The sequence below is a fragment of the Perognathus longimembris genome, chromosome 1 (genome assembly GCF_023159225.1).
Source record: "Perognathus longimembris pacificus isolate PPM17 chromosome 1, ASM2315922v1, whole genome shotgun sequence".
NCBI lineage: Eukaryota > Metazoa > Chordata > Mammalia > Rodentia > Heteromyidae > Perognathus > Perognathus longimembris.
The window spans coordinates 131,126,821-131,147,955 of record NC_063161.1 but is presented as its reverse complement, the minus strand read 5'-3'; the positions used below and the strand labels follow the sequence as shown (position 1 = coordinate 131,147,955).

Sequence of the window (21,135 nt, the reverse complement as noted above, 5' to 3'; positions counted from 1 at the left end):
CAAAACACAGTACAAGATTTCTTACTATATAAATTAAAAATATTGTCAGATTGCAGACAGATGATTTCAGCCTACATAAATAGACCATTTTGAGAGAGAAGGTTTGGATTGAGAAGTCAGGAATGTGAAATAAGTGTCTTTTGATGAAATCTTACTGTTTTCTAAAAAAAAATTATTAATTAAGATGATGTACAGAGGGGTTACAGTTTCATAAGTCAGGTAATGAGTACATTTCTTTTTGAATAGTGTTACCCCCTCATTTTCTTCCACGCCCCCTCCCTCCCAATCTTACTGTTCTCTTTAGATTAACTCAGAGCTCCTGTCTGTGTCCTGATTTTTGCGTGTTTTACACTATTTAAATATTATACTATAGTTGGCTGCTTCTATCTTTTGTTTGTTTTTATGCCAGTGTTGGGGCTTGAACTCAGGGTCTGGGTGCCATCCTTGAGCTTTTTTGCTCGGCCACTTAGGCTACAGCCACAGCTTTGCTCCCAGCTCTTTGGTGGTTAATTAGAGACAAGAGTCTGTTGGACTGTGGACTTTTGAGTGATCTTCAGATCTCAACCTCCTGAATAGCTAAGACAACAGGAATTAGCCACCAGCATCAGGCTTTTGTTTTGCTTTTTAATTAGAACAAACATGGGTAGGATCCACGTTTTAATCTTTGTATTTTCTTTCCCTTATATAAAACTCTTGGCTTCTGGGGAGGCAGTCAGTATTCCTTGATTTAGCCATGCAAACTTCGTCATAGTGATAATGGATACTGGGACATTTATTTTTGTGGTGGAGGGATAAGCCTTAGCTTTTGTCCAAAACATTTTATGTATCAAATTAACAAATAACTAAAGTTCCTTATGTGTTTTATTTTTACTGGAAATACTTCTGCCCTTACCTAGACCTGGCTGTTTATCAGGTTAATAGCAAACCAGCAACAAAATTATAAAAGAACTTAAAAGGTTATTACAGAAAATATGCTAATATAATTAGCATTTGACTTCATGGTATCTCTGCTTTTCTCTTGGTTTCTTTTTCACTGTCCAGATGTTCTGGACATTTTACCATTTCTTCACTACACTGTTGTCTCTTGCCATTACCTGAACATACCACTTAGTGCTTGCTATTATCAGAGTACTTAGATTGTACAGTGATTTCCTTTTGCTTCTTTTTTTAAATAGCATATTGTTAAAGGTAGGAAACCATGCCTTTTTTGTTGTTGTTGTTAATGCCTGTCACCTAAGGACACCTAGAAAGAATGAAATTCTTAAAACAGTGTTAGAGCACATAACTTTTAATGTAGAGACAAGTCCATAGCCTTAACCTAAGGAGAATTTCACTGAAAGTAATGTGATAGTCATTTTTAGAATGCCTACATAATGAATTCCTTAGGAAGGTTGCTGGCTTGGGTTTTGCTGCTATTGGTGGTGGTGTTTTTTGTTTTCCTGTTTTTTTTGTTGTTGTTGTTGTTGTTTGTTTTATTTTATTTTGAGACGGGGTCTCCATGTAGTCCAGGCTTGCTTGGAACTCCTGCCTCAGCTTATGGGGTGCTAAAATTACTATGTTTATAGAGTAGTGCGAACATATTCCCAGTTAAACATGAGGTGGCTGAATGTCATAAAGTGTACAGCCATAGATATTATAGGGATAGAAGTATTACCACAAATTCTGTGAAGTCTTGTATTCTTTTGCATGATCATTTGGAAGATTAACTAAATGTACAATAAGAAAAAAAATACCATCCTTGGTCTAGAGAAACACTCATGTACTTAAGGTATATGATTTTACTGCAGGGTTTTGTGTTTTGTTTTTGTGCTGGTGCTGGTGCTAGTGCTTGAACTCAAGGGCCTGGGTACTTGTCCCTGAGTATTTTTGCTTAAGGCTAGCAATCCACCACTTGAGCCACTGCTCCACTTTTAGCTTTTTGTTGCTTAATTGGAGGTAAGAGGTCTCATAGACTTTCTTTTTTTTTGGCCAGTCCTGGGCCTTGGACTCAGGGCCTGAGCACCGTCCTGGCTTTTTCTCGCTCAAGGCTAGCACTCTGCCACCTGAGCCACAGCGCCCCTTCTGGCCGTTTTCCATATATGTGGTGCTGGGGAATCGAACCTAGAGCTTCATGTGTAGGAGGCAAGCACTCTTGCCACTAGGCCATATTCCCAGCCCCTCATAGACTTTCTGTACAGGCTGACTTCAAACTATGATCCTCAGATCTCAAGCCTTCTGAGTAGCTAGGATTATAAGTGTGAGCCACTGCCACCCAGCTTTACCTCAGATTTGTGTTTTTGTTTTTCTTAAACATGAAGTCTGACCTTTAGGATTTTAGAATTAATGTTGACTAAAAAGATAACAATAGATAATTGGGGGGGAAGGAGGACTTGGTGTTTTGGAGCTGTGCTATTTTGCCTCAAACCTCCCCCCCCCCCTTTTTTAAGTGCTCTATTATCAGAGGCAACCTTTGACACTCTTCTGTTTTATGTTTGTAGTTAATTTTTCTTTCCAGTCTCTGCTAACTCATCAAGTGCTAGAAAATCTAGACTGTCCTTCATTAGGCATGATTCTTCATATTGGTGTGGCTAGCCATGAACTATCCTTTTCTTCTCCCTCTTTTTCCCAGATATCTCCCGGGGCCAATTCAACACCTCTACCTGGCCATCCTAACAAGGTGATTTGTGAAAGGGTGAGACTTCAGAGCCTGTTTCCTCTTCTCCCAAGTGATCAGAACACTACCGTTCAAGAGGATGCTCACTTCAAAGCTTTCTTCCAGGTTCTTATATATTTACCCTTTCCCTACCATAGGGCTGAAAATCACAGATGCATTCTAGATTGCTTCTAGGAAGGCTTAAAACAGAATTCTTCTTCTTACAGGACTTCTTCAGTGTAACTTGCAGCCAGCTTTTCTGAAGAACATTTGTCTTTCTCTTGAGCTACTGTTAATTGTCTTAATTTGACTTAATATTCTTGTTTTATTGATAGTTTGGTCTTAATCACTTGTCCTAGTAAAAGAAGTTCTATAGGAAAGTAGAAGATACCAAATATGTGACATTTGTAAGAAAGGAAAAATGAAAGTGCATAGGCATTTTTTATAGCCTTGGCTACTTACTTGCTTTTAGTGCCCAAGTTTCACAGTAATATCTATTTCTGGTTATATTTGCCTTTATATATTTTGAGACCTATAGGCAAAATGAAACTGGGTTTATTTTAAGACAAAAGCAAGGTGAAAATAGATTAAAACCATCATTAGGTTATTAATAAGAATTCTCAGTTTGCATAAATCATTACTACTGATTTTTCAATTCATACTCTTAAGAGAAGAATGTCTCAGTAATGGAAGTCACTATTGCTATTAACACAGAATAAACCAAACTATAGATTTGCTTTTGGATGGTAAGCCTGTGGGCTAAGACATGTGTTTATATATATATATTAACCTAAGATGTTAAGATAGTTCATAAACAAGCCTGGATCTTTTGGATGGAGGGCAGCTCTTTTCTGTTTGTGTAAGAGTGACAAGTTAAGCCTGACTTAAAAGGGAAAAGCTTATGACACATTGTTGATCATGTGAAATTTCTAGGGTACCTGTTTAGGTTATCCAGAGCTCTTCAGAATTGTTTTACTGGTATTAATGCTGGTTCTTTGCTTTGCATCTATTTATGGTGTTTCTTTTGTTTTGTTTGGTTTGGTTTGTTGGTGCTGGGTTTTAACTCAAGGCCTCACTCTTGCAAGAAGCAGGCATTCTGACCACTTGAGCCATGCAGCAGACACAACAATAAGCATCTAGTTCTAGATATGGAGATAGGCTTTGAAAAGCTCACCAAGAAACCCAGTGACATCCAGTTATTGGTGGAACAGGGATTAATTTTATCTTTATGTTGTCTACTGTACATATTCTCTAGAAATCAAGTATTTCTGTAGCACAAGTATTGTCAATTCTTAACATGCAACACTGTGTTAAGAGGCATCACTATATTGAATTGTATGGCATATTGACAGTTTTGACTATAGCTTCAGTCTACATGCAGTAGTATATAGATGAGTGATAGCTAACAAATGGGCTAAATATTCTTACCAGTAAATACTTATTTTTACATTTTCTATGTTCTATGAATTCCTTTTGAGTCTCTAAGCATTAACTCAACATTAACTTTTCAATTTAGAAAGGAGCTACCAAATGCTTTTACTGATGGGATTTTGATTCTGGCAGATGTGTTTTACTTCTGAGTTAGACAGATGTGTTTTACTTCTGAGTTAGATCCTCCAGCTCCTGGTTTTAACAAAAAGTAAAAAGTATTATTGTTGCTTGGCACTGCTAGTTCTTTCCTTTAATCCTAGCTACTCAAGATGCTGAGGTTTGAGGATCACTGTTCTAAGAGCTAACTAGCCCAGGCACAAAGGTTTGTGAGACTCTAATCTCCAGTTAACCACCAAGAAAACCTAGAAGTGGAGCAATGGCTCAAATGGCCTAGCCTTGAGCACAAAGCCCAGACCCTGAGGTTCAAGCCCCAGGACTTCTACCCCCTCCACACACATGCACAAAAAGGTATTTCCATTAAGGTGTGTGTGGTTTTTTTTTTTTTGTAATGGTATTAATTTAATAAGTGTTTCCACTAACTTTTTTTGGGGGGGGAGGGGGGGCAGTCCTGGGCCTTGAACTTGGGGCCTGAGCACTATCCCTGGCTTCCTTTTGCTCAAGGCTAGCACTCTGCCACTTGAGCCACAGCACCACTTCTGGCCATTTTCTGTATATGTGATGCTGGGGAATTGAACCCAGGGCCTCATGTATACGAGGCAAGCTCTCTTGCCACTAGGCCATATCCCCAGCCCCTCCACTAACTTTCCAACAAGGCTTTCACAATACTTTTTCTCCCAGACGTCACCGGGAGTTTTCTTTACTCATTTACTCCCCTACCACTGTTCTGCAAGGGAAAAAAGTAGCCCCTCTGAGTTACTGATACCTCAACTAATTTTCAAACCAAAATTGGGCATAATTTATTAGTTTCAGGTTTTACCTTTAACTGGTAATAGTGGGGATTGAATTGACTTTGGACTTGCTTGTCAAGCACTGTAACACTTGAGCCATATCTCCCAGCCCCTGTAAAAACTGACTTCAAATAGGGTTGATTCAGGCCTGTAATCCTAACATTTAGGAAACTAACAAATGTTGTGAGTTGAAATCTAAACTGGGTTAGGCCACCTTGAACTACAGAGTGATATCTTGTCTCAGAAACGAGTTTAAAAAAAAAAAAAAGAAAAGCAAAAATAATTACTGCTGGGCACTGGTGGCTCACACTTGAGGTTTGAGGATTGTGGTTTGAAGCCAGCCCAGGGAGGAAAGTCTTATAGACTCTTAGCTCCAATTAATGACCAAAAAGCTAGAAGTGAAGGTGTGACTCAAGTGATAGAGTTCCAGCCTTCAGCAAAAAATCTAGGGGACAGCACCCCAGGACTTGAGTTCAAACCCCAGTACAGGCATTACCACTACCATCCCCCCAAAAAACAATTGGTTACTACATAAAAAGGAAAATCTACCCAAGCCATCTCCTTTGCTGAAACAAAAAACAAAACACCTCAGTGTGTTGTGCTTTCTTGTCCTTGGCCTAACCCAAGTATCTTCCTTGTAACTCTCCTTCCCTCCCTTTCAAAAGAACCATTTTAGCTCATTTTAAATAGACTTAACCTTACTCTTGCATTTTATTTTTTCTTAGTGCACCCTTTCTGTTTCCTTACCTTTCAACTCTTTGAGAACTCCCTCAGCAGCCTTCTTTCGGGATAAAAAAAAGTTACCAGTTCTTCCCCCACTGCAAGCATGGGCTTGCTTGAGTATGGCTTTGAATTGTCTCATAAATAGAGCCTAGAAAATGTTAATCTTCTGGATCCTTACTGTTGTTTCTGACCTCCAACCTTCTGGTTAAACATAAAGCTTTTTTCTAAGCTGTTTTGTCATTCATACTCACTTTATCAATTTTGTCACTTTTTACTAATAACTTTTTGTGCTTGTTTTGTACAGTATTATATTAATCCCAGTCAGGACTTTGTTTTCAATCTGCAAAAAGAATTCTAGTGTTTCAAGTTTTTCATGCATTAATTTTCAAATTATAAACACTATCCAAACTTAAGAAATCAACCATTACCAATACTTTTCAAACCTCCCATATGGAATTCTATTTTATATATACTTGCTGTCCCATATCTGTGTCTTAGGTACACCTCTAGTTAGTATCCCTTTGCATTTTTGTCTGGTTTTGCTGCATACAATGTGCCTCAATGCTGTATTATTTAATTTGCTTACTTCTGAACTTAATGTAACTGATATACTTCATGCACGTTTTTTGGGGGGAGTGCCAGTCCTGGGGCTTGAATTCAAGGCCTGGTCACTAACTAGTGCTGTACCACTTGAGCCACAGCTCCACTTCCAGCCTTTTTTGGTGCTTATTAATTGGAGATAAAAGTCTTACAGATTTTCTTGCACAGGCTGGATATGAACCGCAATAATCAGATCTCAGTTTCCTGAGTAGGATTTACAGTCATGAGCCACTGGCATCCAGCATGTACTTTGTCTTTTTGTAGTCCATTCCTATTGTAGTTTGTGGCTGTGTATTTATTTGATTCACTTTAGTGCTATTCCATTATGAGTATTCTTAATGTATATTTAAGTAGTTTTCTTGTCGTCCCCCCCAATTCCTTTATTAAGAAATAATAAAAGTTGATTGCTGTTCTATGCAGTTTTACAGGGTTCAAGTGAAGGGGAAGGTAGGATGCCACATTTTGACAGTATATTAATTTGCCCAAAGGGTGACCCAATAAATAGCGTCTGTTACATTGTTTCCACAGTAGTCCACAGCTGTGCTTTTCCCCCATTTCCACTAAGCCAAGGCATAAGACCTTGGGTTACATGAAAGAGTATTATTACATTACTTACTGAAAATACATACTGACATTTTCATCCTCTTTGTCATTTTCCTTTCCTAAAAGAGCTGAGAAGTTAAATAGGAAGCACAACATTTTAGTCCCATTCATCGCCTTTTCACAAAATCTGCTTTGGAAGCAGACAAGCATTGTGGGTTATAGGTTATCATATCAATACCATAGAAGGATACAAGCACATTGTGTTTTGTTTTTTTAAATTGTAACAATGAACAAAAATGGGGGAAATAAAACACCACAGTCTTTTCATGGAACCCTTCTGTTCAGTACAAGCTTGTGAGCCCGTTGAACTCTAGTCACAGTGGCCAACAGCATAACTAAGCATGACTGCATGAGCACAGAACAGGGGAAAGGAATGTTTTCCTGGATGGGATATGACAATCTTTTATGTCAGGGATAATGTGTCAGAGGAAGGCTCCTGAGTTTATGTTGCTGTTTTACTATTATTACAAGCAATACTATCACGAGTACTGTATTTTTCTTGATACATATTTATTTGGCATTTTAATGTTTCTGTAGAAGTTATGACTGTTCATAGAAGAAGTCCTCAACCACTCGAGTTACACCTCCACTTCTGCTCTTTGCTGGTTAATTGGAGATAAGAGTCTCTCAGATTTGTCTTCTGAGGCTGGCTTCAAACCTGATCCTTAGATCACAGTCTCTTTTAGTAGTTAGAATTACAGAAATGAGCCACCACATTAGGCTTCTGAAAATTGTTTTAAGGAGGGATATACTATAATAGATAACAAGTCATTTTATAAAGAAGTAGCTCTGTTATTGACATCCATGTTGGCAAGTTTAAGTTATTGTTCATTTTACCTAACTTCTTAGTTGCATCCTTGAAACTCCCATTGTATTTTTTCACCTGTCATTCCCTCTCATCTATCTAGCATTAAATATGGGAGATCACTATCCAATCACATACTGCATGTTTTGGTTAGTGATGGATCAACCACCTATATGGCACTGGTCCCATAAGATTGTAATAGACCTGAAATGTTCCTATTGCCTACTGATATAGCCATCATAGTGTCCTAGTATTATTTGTGTGAGTGCTAGTGTAAACCTATTCTACTGCTAGTCATATAAAAACATTCCATATATAGAAGATAGAATATTTGTCAGTAGTACATTATTAATTCTACTAGAGTCCTTTTTCAAGAATTCACTACACATAAAACTTAATTTCTTTTAAAAAGAAAAACTGTGACCACTCTCCTCCCCTCGTCAGTATTGGACATTTATTTGTACCATATCAAGAAGTAAAATTGTCCCAGGTTCTGTGGCACTTCGTATAATTTCACTCAGGAGGCTGAGCTTCTGTGCTTTCTACATTTATTTAATGGATAAAATTGAGTAAGAATTTGCTGTTCCTGGCTCATGTGCTATTAGTTGTAAATGAAAAACCTCATGTTTTGTAGAACAAAGTGGAAGTTAAATAGAAAATTAGGGTTGCTAGATCATTCTGTATTTAAAGTCTGAACTGTAAGGTCTGAATAATGATTAGAGAGAAAACATTTGAGTACTTTGCTTGACTGCCTCTCATAGCTGCCTTTTTGCTCCTTTAGGAAGGAAATTCTTGGCACTTAGTAATGGTGATGAAGAACAACATTTTGGTCAGCTTACTAGAACTTGATAATTGTAATGGTAATGGGACATGAAATGTAAAAGGGGAACTGTCTAGGAGTGGAGGAGCAAAGGAGGGGAAGGAGAAATGAGATACTGAAGGGTAAATAGAATCAGCATTACATAAACACACACAAATAAAAGCATAATGTAACCCACCAAATACTATTTGGAAAAGGGGAGAGGAAAGAGAGGAGAAATGAGAGATGGTGATGAATTTGTTCAAAGTAAACTGTGCATGAATAGAAATATCATAATAAAGCACCCTCATTACAAATATATGTAAACTAGAAATTCAAAAAAAAACATTAGTAGAACTTGGAATTTGTTTTTATTTTGGGGAAAGTTTGACACAACATCTTGCATTCTCAGGACTTTGGGATAATATATACCTGTTCTTTGTGTAAGGTTTTTGTTTCCTTCAGCAATTCAATGACTTCTCACTACGTTTTCTGTGATCATAAAACAGTGCTTTTATTCCACTGCCAGGTTGTTTTTCCACTTCTAATGATGCTTTGTTAATAAAACATGTAGGGTTAATAGATGTATAATCCTACACTCATTTTATCAGATTGTTAATACAAAGTGTAAAACCTACCTTCTTCCCTTATATGCTCTCCAATCTGAACCAGTATTCTGTACTGTAGTATCTGCACACTGTTCTGTACCAGTAGAGACAGTGATTGTACCTGATTTGAATCAACATATTAGAGATTTAAGTTATTATTTGGCACTTTGAAAAGTTAGCCCACTGGCATAGGATCAACAACAAATTTGAATTCTCCCTTGAGAACTCAAGCATCACATGGAATCACATTAGAAATGCCAATTCTTGGGCCTTTAGACTTTCAGAATAAGAGACTAGAGTATGACCAGTAATCTGATGTTTGTAAATCGTTGGCATAGGACTATTTCTCCAGTTTTCTCCAGCGCAGGCAGAAAAAATTGAACCACAACTTAGTGTGAGGAGTGAACCTAGGTTTGAATTCTCAGGAAAGAAGTCTTTATTCCACTCAAATTCCAGGAAGAGTAGTAGACATGTTTCCTTGTTGATTCTCTATACCAGTGAGATAACTTTTCTTTCTTCTTTCTTTTGCCAGTCCTGGGGCTTGAACTCAGGGCCTGAGCACTGTCCCTGGCATCTTTTTTGCTGAAGGCTAGCACTCTACCACTTGAGCCACAGCGCCACTTCTGGCCTTTCCTATATATGTGGTGCTGAGGAATTGAACCCAAGGGCTTCATGTATACGAGGCAAGCTCTCTACCACTAGGCCATATTCCCAGCCATAACCTTTCTTTTCTGCTTGAAAATTTTGACTTCATGCATGGAAGCTCAGTAATGCCTTATCTTCTTTTCTTCCTGACAACTATAAAAACAGCAGGTGGGTGCTGGTGGCACCTGCCTATAATCCTACCTACTCAGGAGAGTAAGATCTGAGGATCAAGGTTTGAAAAGCCAACCTGGAATTAATCAGCAAAAGGCTGGAAGTGGGAGTGTGGCTCAAGTGGTAAAGTATGAGTTTTGAGTAAAAATTCCAAGTGAGAGTATGAGGCTCTGAATTGGAAGCCCCGTTCAGCATGTATGCACAGAAAGAGAGAAACAAATTTTAAAAATACATGTTTTACTGTTTATGTATCTTGAATTCCTTTTTTTTTGGGGGGGGGGGAGGGTGTCCTCCTAAGTTCAGCATTTAAACTGCATTTGTTGTGTAAACTATTACTTTCAGATCCTTTTATCATGATTTTTTAGTCTGATATTGTTACAGTAGTCTGGTATTGTTCCAGGTCTTTAGAGTTACCCTACCAAAGTTTTACATTGCTTATGCTCTGTAAATACAACAGAGGTCTTTTGGTTTTTGCCAGTCTGGGCTTGGGTACTGTCCCTGAACTTTTTTTTTTGCTCAAGGCTAGCACTCTTAACATTTGAGCCACAGCTCCACTTCCAGCTTTTCTTTCTTTTTTTTTTTTATTCTTTTTAGTGTGGTGGAGATGGGAATCTGGTTGATTTTCTGTCCAAGCTGGCTTCGAACCATGATCCTCAGATCTCAGCCTCTCGAATAGCTAGAATTAACAGTCATGAGCCATCACTGCCTGGTTTAATAATTATTTTTTGTGTGCCTTTAAGCAGCTATACAAAGGAGTTTCAGTTCAACATGTCAGTTCATGCCTCTTGATCAGTGTCATCCTCTGCAATATGATAGAAGAGCTCTGTACTTAAAAATTTACTAATAACTTTCAAGTTCTCACTCATACAGTTGCTTTTGCATGGGGGAGGGGGTGGTGTTGTTGTTGTTGTTGTTATTGTTTGAAAGAGAATCTTGCCAGGAATCCTAGGCTTGCCTCAAACTTCACATCCCAAGACCTGGGATTATAGGTACAAACTACTACCTCCAGCTCGTACTATTATTTTAATTCACTTGATGTAGATCATTTTTCTTAGAACCCTCTGACTTCTTGCTGTAATTCGGAACAATTGTTTTTCAGACATTCTGAGCTGCCGTGTGTGTGTGTGTGTGTGTCTCTCTCTCTCTCTCTCTCTCTCTCTCTCTCTCTCTCTCTCCTTTTTTGGTGCTAGAGTTCCAGCCTGGGGCATTGGACTTGCTAGGCAAGCACTTTGCCACTGAGCTACATCTGAACCTTTTTCATTGTACTTTTGTCTTATACAGATCTTGTTCAAGTCAGAGAGGAAGGAGTATTTAACATGTTTCTTCATAAGTTATACCTTCTGTACCTTCCCTTTTCTGGAAATAGGATTAATGAAGGGCATGATGAAGCCATGTTTTCTTCTCTTTAAGTGTCCATCTTGGTTTCCTATTACTTTGAGTGAAATAAGGCACGCTCCCATAAAACTAATAGCCATTCCTTTACTTCCTATCCTTTGTGTCTTTCCCCCCATTGGTGTGAAACCATCAGAGCGCAAAGAGGTGGGAAACTTTTTCCAGCCATCTTTCCTTACCTCTTTAAAATAAATCATTGAATTTATTTTGTCATGTTTTTTCCTTATGTATCATTAAAAGTTTGGTGCAGTTGCTAATTTCTGTTCATAAAATGTACAGATGGGAGTGCTGATCCTTTTCAAATTGATGTTTTATAATGTTATGGCTGAATTGCAAACTAAAAAATTTTATAAATTCTGTATTCATTTCCTTATTAGATAACTATATGACTGAGAACTTGGAAGTTATCAGTAAAAATTTAGAAGCTGATTGGGGTGGAGGGGGGGCACTTGAACTCAAGACCTTGGTGTGCTGTCCCTTAGGTTTTTTGCCCAAGGCAGATGCTCTGCCACTGGAGCCGCAGCTCCATTTCCTACTGGTGGTGAACTGGAGTGTTTCGTGGACTTTTCTGCTTACGCTGGTTTTGATCCTCAGATTTTCAGCCTACTGAATTGCTAAGAATACAGGCCTGAGCCACTGGTACCTAGCCTTAAGTTCCTTTTGACTGATTAAAAAAACAAAAAACACATTGCATTTGTTGGGATATAAGAACATTGTTAACCCACAATTAGAGCATCATTGGAAATATGGTAAAGTTTTATAGTCTTAAGTATTTTATCACTTGATTTGACCATCATGTGTATCCATACAAATATAGAAATAAATTGTAATGGCTATTGGACTACCCTTGCTAAATAACTTGGAATTGACAAACATAACCGTTTAGCAGAAAGCTTTGTTCTTGCTTGTTTAAATAAAGTAATGTTTTATATGCTTGCCTCCTTAAAATCTTAATAAATAAGTAATATATTTATGTCCATAGAAGATACCAATTATTTTGCAGTGAAAACTACTCTAATACCTAAATAATTAGAACTTGTAGTACTAGATTGGAGATGGGAGAGAGGTCTGTTAAAAAATATATAGCCTGGTTTGGTAATATTTGACCAGGAAATTTAATTTGGTGGAGAACTCTGAAGAACTGATAATTCAGTTAAGTAAATTTTATAGTAAGCCTATAATTGTGATTTTTGAAAACTTAAAAATATACTAAGTACTGACATTCTGATTAATAACTTATGGGGCTGGGAATGTGGCTTAGCGGCAGAGTGCTTGCCTAGCATGCATGAAGCCCTGCCTGCGTTCGATTCCTTAAAACCATATAAACAGAAAAAACCGGAACTGGCACTGTGGCTCAAGTGGTAGAGTGCTATAGCGCCTTGAATAGAAATATGCTAAGGGACAGTGCCCAGTGCCCAGGCCCTGAGTTGAAGCCCCAAGACTGGTTAAAAAAAAAGAACTTATGGTTTAGATCAGTTGATTATCTGTTTTACAGTTTTACATGAATCTTATTTTATCCATGTAATCCTAACCCTTATTAAAGAAAATAAGTATAATTTTAAATATCAAGAATAAGAGGAGTACTGCATGTACTGGTCATGCATGCACTGCGTGTTATTTAGAAATTGGGAGGATCAAGGTTCTTCAGGCAAGAAATTAGTGAGGATCCCCTCCTCCCCTACACACACAAAGCTGGTTATGGGTGGTGCATGTCTGTTTCCAGCTACTCAGGAGATAAGAGATAGGAGCATCACAGTGTGAGGTCATCCTGGGTAAAAGTCAAAAACCTATCTTAAAATTAAAATACAAAAAGGCCGGAGATGTGGGTCAAGTAGTAGAGTGCTTGCCTAGTAAGTTTGCAGTCCTGAGTTCAAACCCCAGTTTTGCTTCTGCCCCCAAACAAAAGGCAGGAGAGATGAATGTGATTTAAAATGAAGTTGGGGACCTATTCAAGAAGACTTCCTCTTAAACCAGAACATGGCTGACAGTTGATACCTAATAGATTAACTGATAACTAACAGAATATAGTGAATTTCTCTGGTAGATTAGGGTTCATTCATTCGTTTGTTAATTGTGCAGATCCTAGGGCTTGAATTCCAAGTGTGGGCACTGTCCTTGAGCTTTTGTGCTCAAGGCTAGTGCTCTACCACTTTGAGCCACACCACCATTTCCAGCTTTTTAGTAGTTAATTAGAGATAAGGGTCTCAACTTTCCTGCTTGAGCTAACTTTGAATCGCAATTCTCAGATCTCAGCCTCCTGAATAGGTGAGAGTCACTAATGCCTGGCTTTAGATTAGAATTTAAAGAGAAAGGTGGAAGTACTGTATGAAAGGTCTATATAAAATATATCAGGTTAACAACCTATACAAACTAGATTGTTGCTTGATATATTTTATTGCTGTTTTAAAATACTCCATTTTTCATTTCTGGTTACTTACTGTACCCTTTCTCCATTTCTAAGGTTTTTAAATTTGGATTGGTAGTGCATGAATATTCTTCTTTACATTTTTAGGGCAATTATATATGCATTGATTTGAAATCCTTAAAAAGGTCTTACTCAGTTTACTCAATTTTGTTGCATTGGCAGAGTGAAGATAGTCCAAGTCCTAAGAGACAGCGCCTCTCTCATTCAGTCTTTGATTATACATCAGCATCACCAGCTCCCTCACCACCAATGCGACCATGGGAGATGACATCAAATAGGCAGCCCCCTTCAGTTCGATCAAGTCAACATCACTTCTCAGGGGAACGATGCAACACACCTGCACGCAACAGAAGAAGGTTAGTTAAGTACAATTTATTTCTTAAATTTTCCTCCACTGGTAGGCCTGCAGACTTTTTTAACTTTAGAAAACATATTTCTCAGGGCTGGGAATGTGGCATAGTGATAGAATGCTTGCCTAGCATGCATGAAGCCCTAAGTTGAATTCCTTAGCATCACATAAACAGAAAAAGCTGAAAGTGGTGCTGTGATTCAAGTGGTGGTAGAGTGCTAGCCTTGAGCAAGAAAAAGCCCAGGAACAAACAGTGCTCAGGCCCTGAGTTCAAGCCCTAGGATAGGCAAAAAAAAAAAAAAGGAAAAGAAAACATATTTCTGTAGGCAGTTCATAAATACATCAGTACATGCATAATATACATTCACACATAACATCAGAAGTTATTTAGGTTCCTGTACTAGGTTCTAAGACTTCATTTAGCTTTTAATGGGCAAGTAAAGAATTGAAAGATGCTGAAGTGATTTGCCCAGAGTCAATCCAGGCCATAAAATATACAAATCTGCTACCAATTTTGTTTTTAGAGAAAGATCTTAGTCTAGACATATACAGATCATATAGTCTAGACAAGCTTTGAGATCATGATTCTTCTGCTTCTTTTCCAGCTGAACGTGCTGGGGTTATAGCCATGCATACTTAGCAGGTTGAGGATTTCTTGTGGGGTAGCCTACAATCTAGATTACTGAAAAATGCATTCTATAATTTATAACAGATCTTAGAAATGAGCTATTTGTTTGCTACTCCATTTGTATTCCGCTGATTCTTGTAAGGCAATCAAAAGTGCTTAAGTTTGTTTCTTACAATATTATGGTATTCTGAAAGACTGGCTGAAGTTTAGTTCAACTTTCAGTCTCCTCTTCCATGGGGCTTAGTCCCATGATAGTATTTCTTCTTTGAACTGCTTCCTCTTTATTTGCTTAAGATCATACTTATTCCAGGGAAATCGGTGTCTCATTGGGATCAGATACCTGTTTTCATGTCTAAGATATTAATAATCAAAGGAATAGTAATAATCTGAGTTAGGAAAGTGTTATGGACTAGATTTTAATACTCTTCTCCCTCCTCCCCCACAAAAGCCCTTATATGTTGAAATCAGTAACCCTCAATGTAGTTGTATTTGGAGGTATGACCTCTAAAGAACTTATAAAAGGGGACATTCAGGGTGAGAGCATAGTTCAAGTGGTATAGTACCTGCCTAATAAGCTTGAGGCACTAAGTTCAAACCGCAGTACTTCCAAGTAAGGAGGAAATGGTTGTTTTGTTGTTGTTTTTTAAGATGTGTGGGTAGAGGAAGATAGAGAGCTCATTTTCTGACATGTAAGACATATTGAGAAAGTGGGGTCTAAAAGTTAAGAAGAGATCCTTCTCTAGAAATTGACCACCATCATACAAATTTTGCTAGAATAAGCATATATAAGCTTCTGTAGTTTATCATGTTTTGTGATAGCATCCTGAACAGATTAATAGAGAAGTGATCTTAAAACCACCTTTGTGTATTCCAAATGAGACAAACTCATATAGGTCAGCTATATTTAAAGACACTTAAGATTCATACCCAGGATTGTATTAATCATTTACATGGAAATATTTAAGTAAAATAATATCTAACTGAGGAGTAAATTATTATTTTCTTTTTTTAAGTTTTTAGCAAGGATTTATTTCCTGTTCTCCATATGGTAAATGGAAGTTAAAAGACTCCTCAGCTAAATTATTTTATACCCATTATTATCATAAACATTAGGAAATACAGTTTATAAAAGTTATAGCTTAAAAACTTGCTGTAGTGTATGTATAGTCAAATACTTAACAAACATACTTACTAGACACCTAGGTTAAAATAGAGCATTATTGATCCCTTAAGACAACCCATTTCCCAACAGTACTACTCTGCCCCCTTTATGACCATCCCCTCATTCTTTCCTGAGAGTTTACTGTCTGGGAATTTGTCATTGTTCATTACAGTTTTTAATACTTGTTAATGGACCCATAAATACAATTATTTGGGGTTTTACTTGTTTTCATTTAAAGGTATTCTTTGACTTTTATTGTTTTTAATGTGGTGGTTATCACAATTTACTACCTACTGTTGCTTAGTGGTTGTGCCCACTTCTTATAAGATAGCTGGTGCACAATTGTGTAATCTCAGTACTTGAAAGCAGGAGTATCTCAAGTTTAAGGGCAGCCTTGTCTAAATAGTGAGTTCCAGGCCATTCTGGGCTTTGTAGTAAGACTGTCTCAAAAAGTCATTGGTTCATGCCTATAATCCTAGCTACTCAAGAAACTATAAGATCTAAGGATTTCAGTTTGAAGCCAGCCCAGGCAGGAAAGTTCATGAGACTGTTATCTCCAGTAAACTACCAAAAAGCCAGAAGTCAAGCTGTGGCTCAAATGGTGGAATGCTAGATTTGAACACAAAAGTTCCAGAGATAGTATCCCACGCTAAGCCCCAGGAAGGACCAGGACAACAAAAGAAAGGATAGAAAAGGGGAGAGAAGAGAGAAAAGAAAATAAGGTAAGGGGAAAGGGAAGGGAAGGAAGAAGGAAATGTTAGGAACCTTTATTCAAATTTCTCATGTTGCACCAGAATATATGCATAGGAGTAGAATTTCAAAGTAGTAAGAAGTACTCTGGATAAGCAAGTGAGTGTCAGAAGTATATTTCCTAGTGAGGTAGTAACTAGTTACCTGAATTGGCAAGAAGCAATCATGCTTTTCAGTCAAGTTAGTACAAAGAATAAGGAGCACGTACCACCTAGAAAGCAATAGAATGACTACAATACAACAATAAAAAGTAAACACCCTTGAGTCCCTTCTGATTTTAAAGAACTGACCAAACAAATAAAAGAACTCCAGTTAATAGATGTGAAAGAAATAAGGGGATGCAACATAAAAATGACTTCTGTAGATTCATCAATGCATGTTAAAAATTATTGGTGAATTAGTATTTAAATTTAAATTTATAAGGTGGTGGAGTTGTTTTTTGTGTGCTGGTACCAAGGCTTGAACTCAGGGTTTAGCACTCAGCTTTTTTGCTCATGTCTAGTACTCTACTGCCTTAGTAGGATGTTTTTTGTTTTGGTTTGTTTTTTCTGATTAACTAAAGATAGTCTCTGAGACTTTTCTGTCCTGGATGACTTTGAACCATGACATTGCTGATCTCCTTAATAGTCAAGATTACAATTGTTAGCCACCAGTGCCCAGCTCTAAATTTGTGAGTTTTTAGAGCTAATGAAGAACCAAAGCAATTATTTAATACTTAGATTTACCTTCATATACATTATTGATAAGTAAACAATACAGAATCTTTAATGATCACATGAATAGACATAGTGATGACCTTTCTGACATTTACTACATTACAGTCCTCCTGTCAGGCGCCAGAGAGGAAGAAGGGATCGTCTATCTCGACATAATTCCATTAGTCAAGATGAAAACTATCACCATCTCCCTTATGCACAACAACAAGCAATAGAGGAACCTCGAGCCTTCCACCCTCCGAATGTATCACCTCGTCTGTTACATCCAGCTGCTCATCCACCCCAGCAGAATGCAGTCATGGTTGACATACATGATCAGGTACAGTAACAAAATGTCCTGAAAATACATCTGGAAAAAGTTATTGGTAGTTTACTGAGATTGTTTGATTCTTTTTTGGAGATTTCTTTAAATTTTATCTAAAATTTAGCTATTTAAGTTCAATTCTTCATTCCCTTAAAAACACAAAATTAAAAACAAATTTTACTGAAAATTCAAAGTAATTATGAAGGAATTTAAAAGAATCATTCCTAACAAAAGTGGTTTAGAGACTTTATGTAAAAGATTATAAAATTTTGTTGAGGGAGTTTAAAGAAAACCTCTTTAACTCATAAGCAATCTGACTTGAAATAGCTAACTTTATAAACTCTGTCAGTTTCCAGAATTGATATATGCATTGTATAGAGCTAATTTAATCCTAAATAAATTTCCCACAGATTTTAAGTCAAACTTGAAAAGTCAGTTCTATAATTTCTTTGGCACTTTTATTTACTACAAAAGGCTATATGATAATATAGCAGGAGAAAGCAAACTACTGATGGTTGTTTTATAAAATTTTATTGGAATACAACCACATGCTCATTTATTTTCTTTGGGCAGAGACCAGGGTGGCACATGAACCTAAACTGTCTGTCTACTTTCTGGCCTTTTAAGAAATCCTTGGTTGACAAAACAAAATGATTTGGTCTACAGTACAAAATATCAAGATTTGAATCAGCTGAGTAGCAACACCAATTCTTAGACATTTGTTAGAAATCCACATTCTCAACTATACACTAGATTTACTGATTCAGACCTAGTAATCTGGTTTATCAACCCCTTCAGGTAGTTCTAACATATACTGCAATTAAAGAGAACCACTGTTGTATAATTCTAAAGGATATCAAAGTAGGTAGGATATACTTCTAATTTTTAGGACTTACAATAAATAAATTTATTTGACAAAGTTGCCAAAGGAATTCAAGAAGGGGAAGGAATGTCTTTTTTAGTAATGATACTGAATATAACTATGATGCAGCTTTCAATAATTCAAGAAAGGGAAGAAATACCTTTTTTGGCAATGATATATGATGCAACTTTCTATTGATTTGGATGAGTTGGAACCTTAGATCCTACTTCATACATAATCATACATAAAAATCAATTCAAGCTGAGCACCTGTTACTCACTCCTGTGATTCTCACTACTCAGGAAGCTGAGAGCTAGGGATTGTGGTTTGAAACCAGCCCAGGCAAGAAAGTCTGTAATACTTCTACCTCCAATTAACCATCAAAAAGCAAGAAATGGAGTTCTGACTCAAGTGGTAGAGCACTAACCTTGCGCAAAAATGTTCAAGCCCCGGCTGGGAATATGGCCTAGTGGTAAAGTGCTCACCTCATATACATGAAGCCCTGGGTTCCATTCCTCAGCACCACATATATAGAAAAAAAGCCAGAAGTGGTGTTGTGGCTCAAGTGGTAGAATGCTAGCCTCAAGCAAAAAGAAGCCAGGGACAGTGCTCAGGCCCTGAGTTCAAGCCCCAGGACTGGCAAAAGGGGGGGGGGGGCGATTTTTTAAAAAACTAATTCAAATTGGATTCTAGATCTGAATATGAAAGATAAACACTGTTAATGAAAGAGATTATCATTATGAAGTGGTCAAAGATTGCTGCTGCCTCCTTCCCCCATACTGGACTTTGAATTTCTAAATGACAAGGGGAAGAATATGACAAACAATCACCCAATCACCCCAGCTCTCTAACCAGAGATTTGGAGTCTCAACATGCATTTCTCCCCAAGAGGTTGACAACAACAAATATATGAACTAGCAGAGAATCACAGGAACTGGAAAAAAAAAAAAAAACTGATGCACACATAAGGATGGAAAGTCAGGAAGAGCTCTTCCCCACCCCCCACTTCCATGCTGGCAGTGCAGCTAAGCTGCCAAAGCAGCCCTGTGACTGTCTGGGACTCCAAGACCAGCCAGCAGACTGCAGTACCCAGACACAGAAAACTCCCATAGTGCCAGACCTGGACAGCACACAAAGAGACAGAGAGAGGCAAGGCATCTCGACATCCATCCTGGGAGAGTTAGCACAGCAACACCAGTATTCAGCCCACAACCAACATGGCTGAGCTTCGAGATAGCCCTGCAGCTGCCTGGGACTCCCAACCCAACCAGCGAGACCACAGCATCCAGACACAGAGATTTACCACAGCACTGCCCGTCAGCCCACAACCAACTCCAGTATCAGTGAGTACCCACCAGGGACTTCCCAGGGGCACCACACTTGAACAGGACAAAGCGACCAAAGCTCTTCCCCACGCCCCCTAATCCCACCTGTTGGCTTCCAGCAGGAAGCCACCAAGACTCATACTGGGTGGGTTCTAGGACCCTATGTCCTCAACAGCCCTGGCAGGAAACCAGGCCTGCTTGAAAACACAGACAAAAATCCCACACACCCAAGGGAGCTGACCCCTTCTGCCCCTTCTGAAGCCTCACACCCATCCTGGAGGCCTGAAGTTGGTCTCTCCAGCCCTCCACAGCAGACAAGTCTAAGTACCCAGCTGCTGGTGGATCACTCCCTGGTAGGGAGCCTCGAAGCACGTGCACACGTGTACACAAGCAAGAGGCCAAGTCCTTAGCCATCTGAGGGACAAGAGCTAATGCAGGGCCAAATAACAAACTCCCACACACCTGTGGGAGCCTATCATTTCCAAAGTGTGTGCCTATCCCAGAGGCCTGAATCTAACCTTCCCACCCCACTGCAGACCAGACCAAGCTCCTTTCAGCTAGCCCAGGCTGAGTGTACACACAGGACCTTGATCAAAAAAACAAAAGCCAGCAACCCAGTGAGAGTGAAGAGGAGATGGAGTACAAAAGAATAATTATAGAAATGATGACAGAATTGGCCAATGAAATAAAACAGGGATGCAAAAACAATTTCCAGGGCTGGGAATATGGCCTAGTGGTAGAGTGCTTGCCTTGTATACATGAAGCCCTGGGTTCAATTCCTCAGCACTACATAAACAGAAAAAGCTGGAAGTGGCTGTGTGGCTCAAGTGGTAGAGTGCTAGCCTTGAGCAAAAAGAAGCCAGGGATAGTGCTCAGGCCCTGAGTCTAAGCCCCAGGACTGGCAAAAGAAAAAAGCAAATAAAAAAAATTCAAAAGTACTAAGAAAGAAATGACAGAAAATCCAAGACTCCCAAAAAGATGTAGATATCAAAATAGACATCATATATATAATTAAAAGATGAAATAACCCTATGAGAACTGAGCTCATAAGCATAAAAGGTTCAATTTCCACAATGCAAACCACAGTGAAATCCATAAGTAATAGAGTAAGTGAAGTAGAAAATAGAATATCAGGAATTGAGGATAAAACAGAGGAGCTGTAATAAAAAAGTCAAAAATACAGGGAAAGCACTCAGAACCTACCAAAGGGAAATCCAAGAATTGGCAGACTCAGTTTAGAAATCAAATTTACACATAATTGGGATTGATGTGGGGGAAGAACTTAATAGTAAAGGCA

At 38.2% G+C, this 21,135-nt stretch overlaps 1 protein-coding gene across 10 annotated transcripts in view; it reads left to right on the top strand.

Annotated features, from left to right (window-relative positions):
- Rnf38 (ring finger protein 38) overlaps positions 1–21,135 on the top strand; it is a 106,383-nt gene that overhangs the window by 63,806 nt on the left and 21,442 nt on the right. For 3 of the 10 annotated variants that reach the window (XM_048333668.1, XM_048333935.1, XM_048334079.1), the window contains 3 exons: positions 2,609–2,758; positions 13,905–14,098; positions 17,453–17,666. In XM_048333668.1, coding sequence (XP_048189625.1) covers positions 2,609–2,758; positions 13,905–14,098; positions 17,453–17,666 — 558 coding nt within the window. The remainder of the gene's footprint in view (positions 1–2,608; positions 2,759–13,904; positions 14,099–17,452; positions 17,667–21,135) is intronic. The other 7 variants (XM_048333870.1, XM_048334014.1, XM_048334149.1 and 4 more) reach the window with 3 other exon arrangements.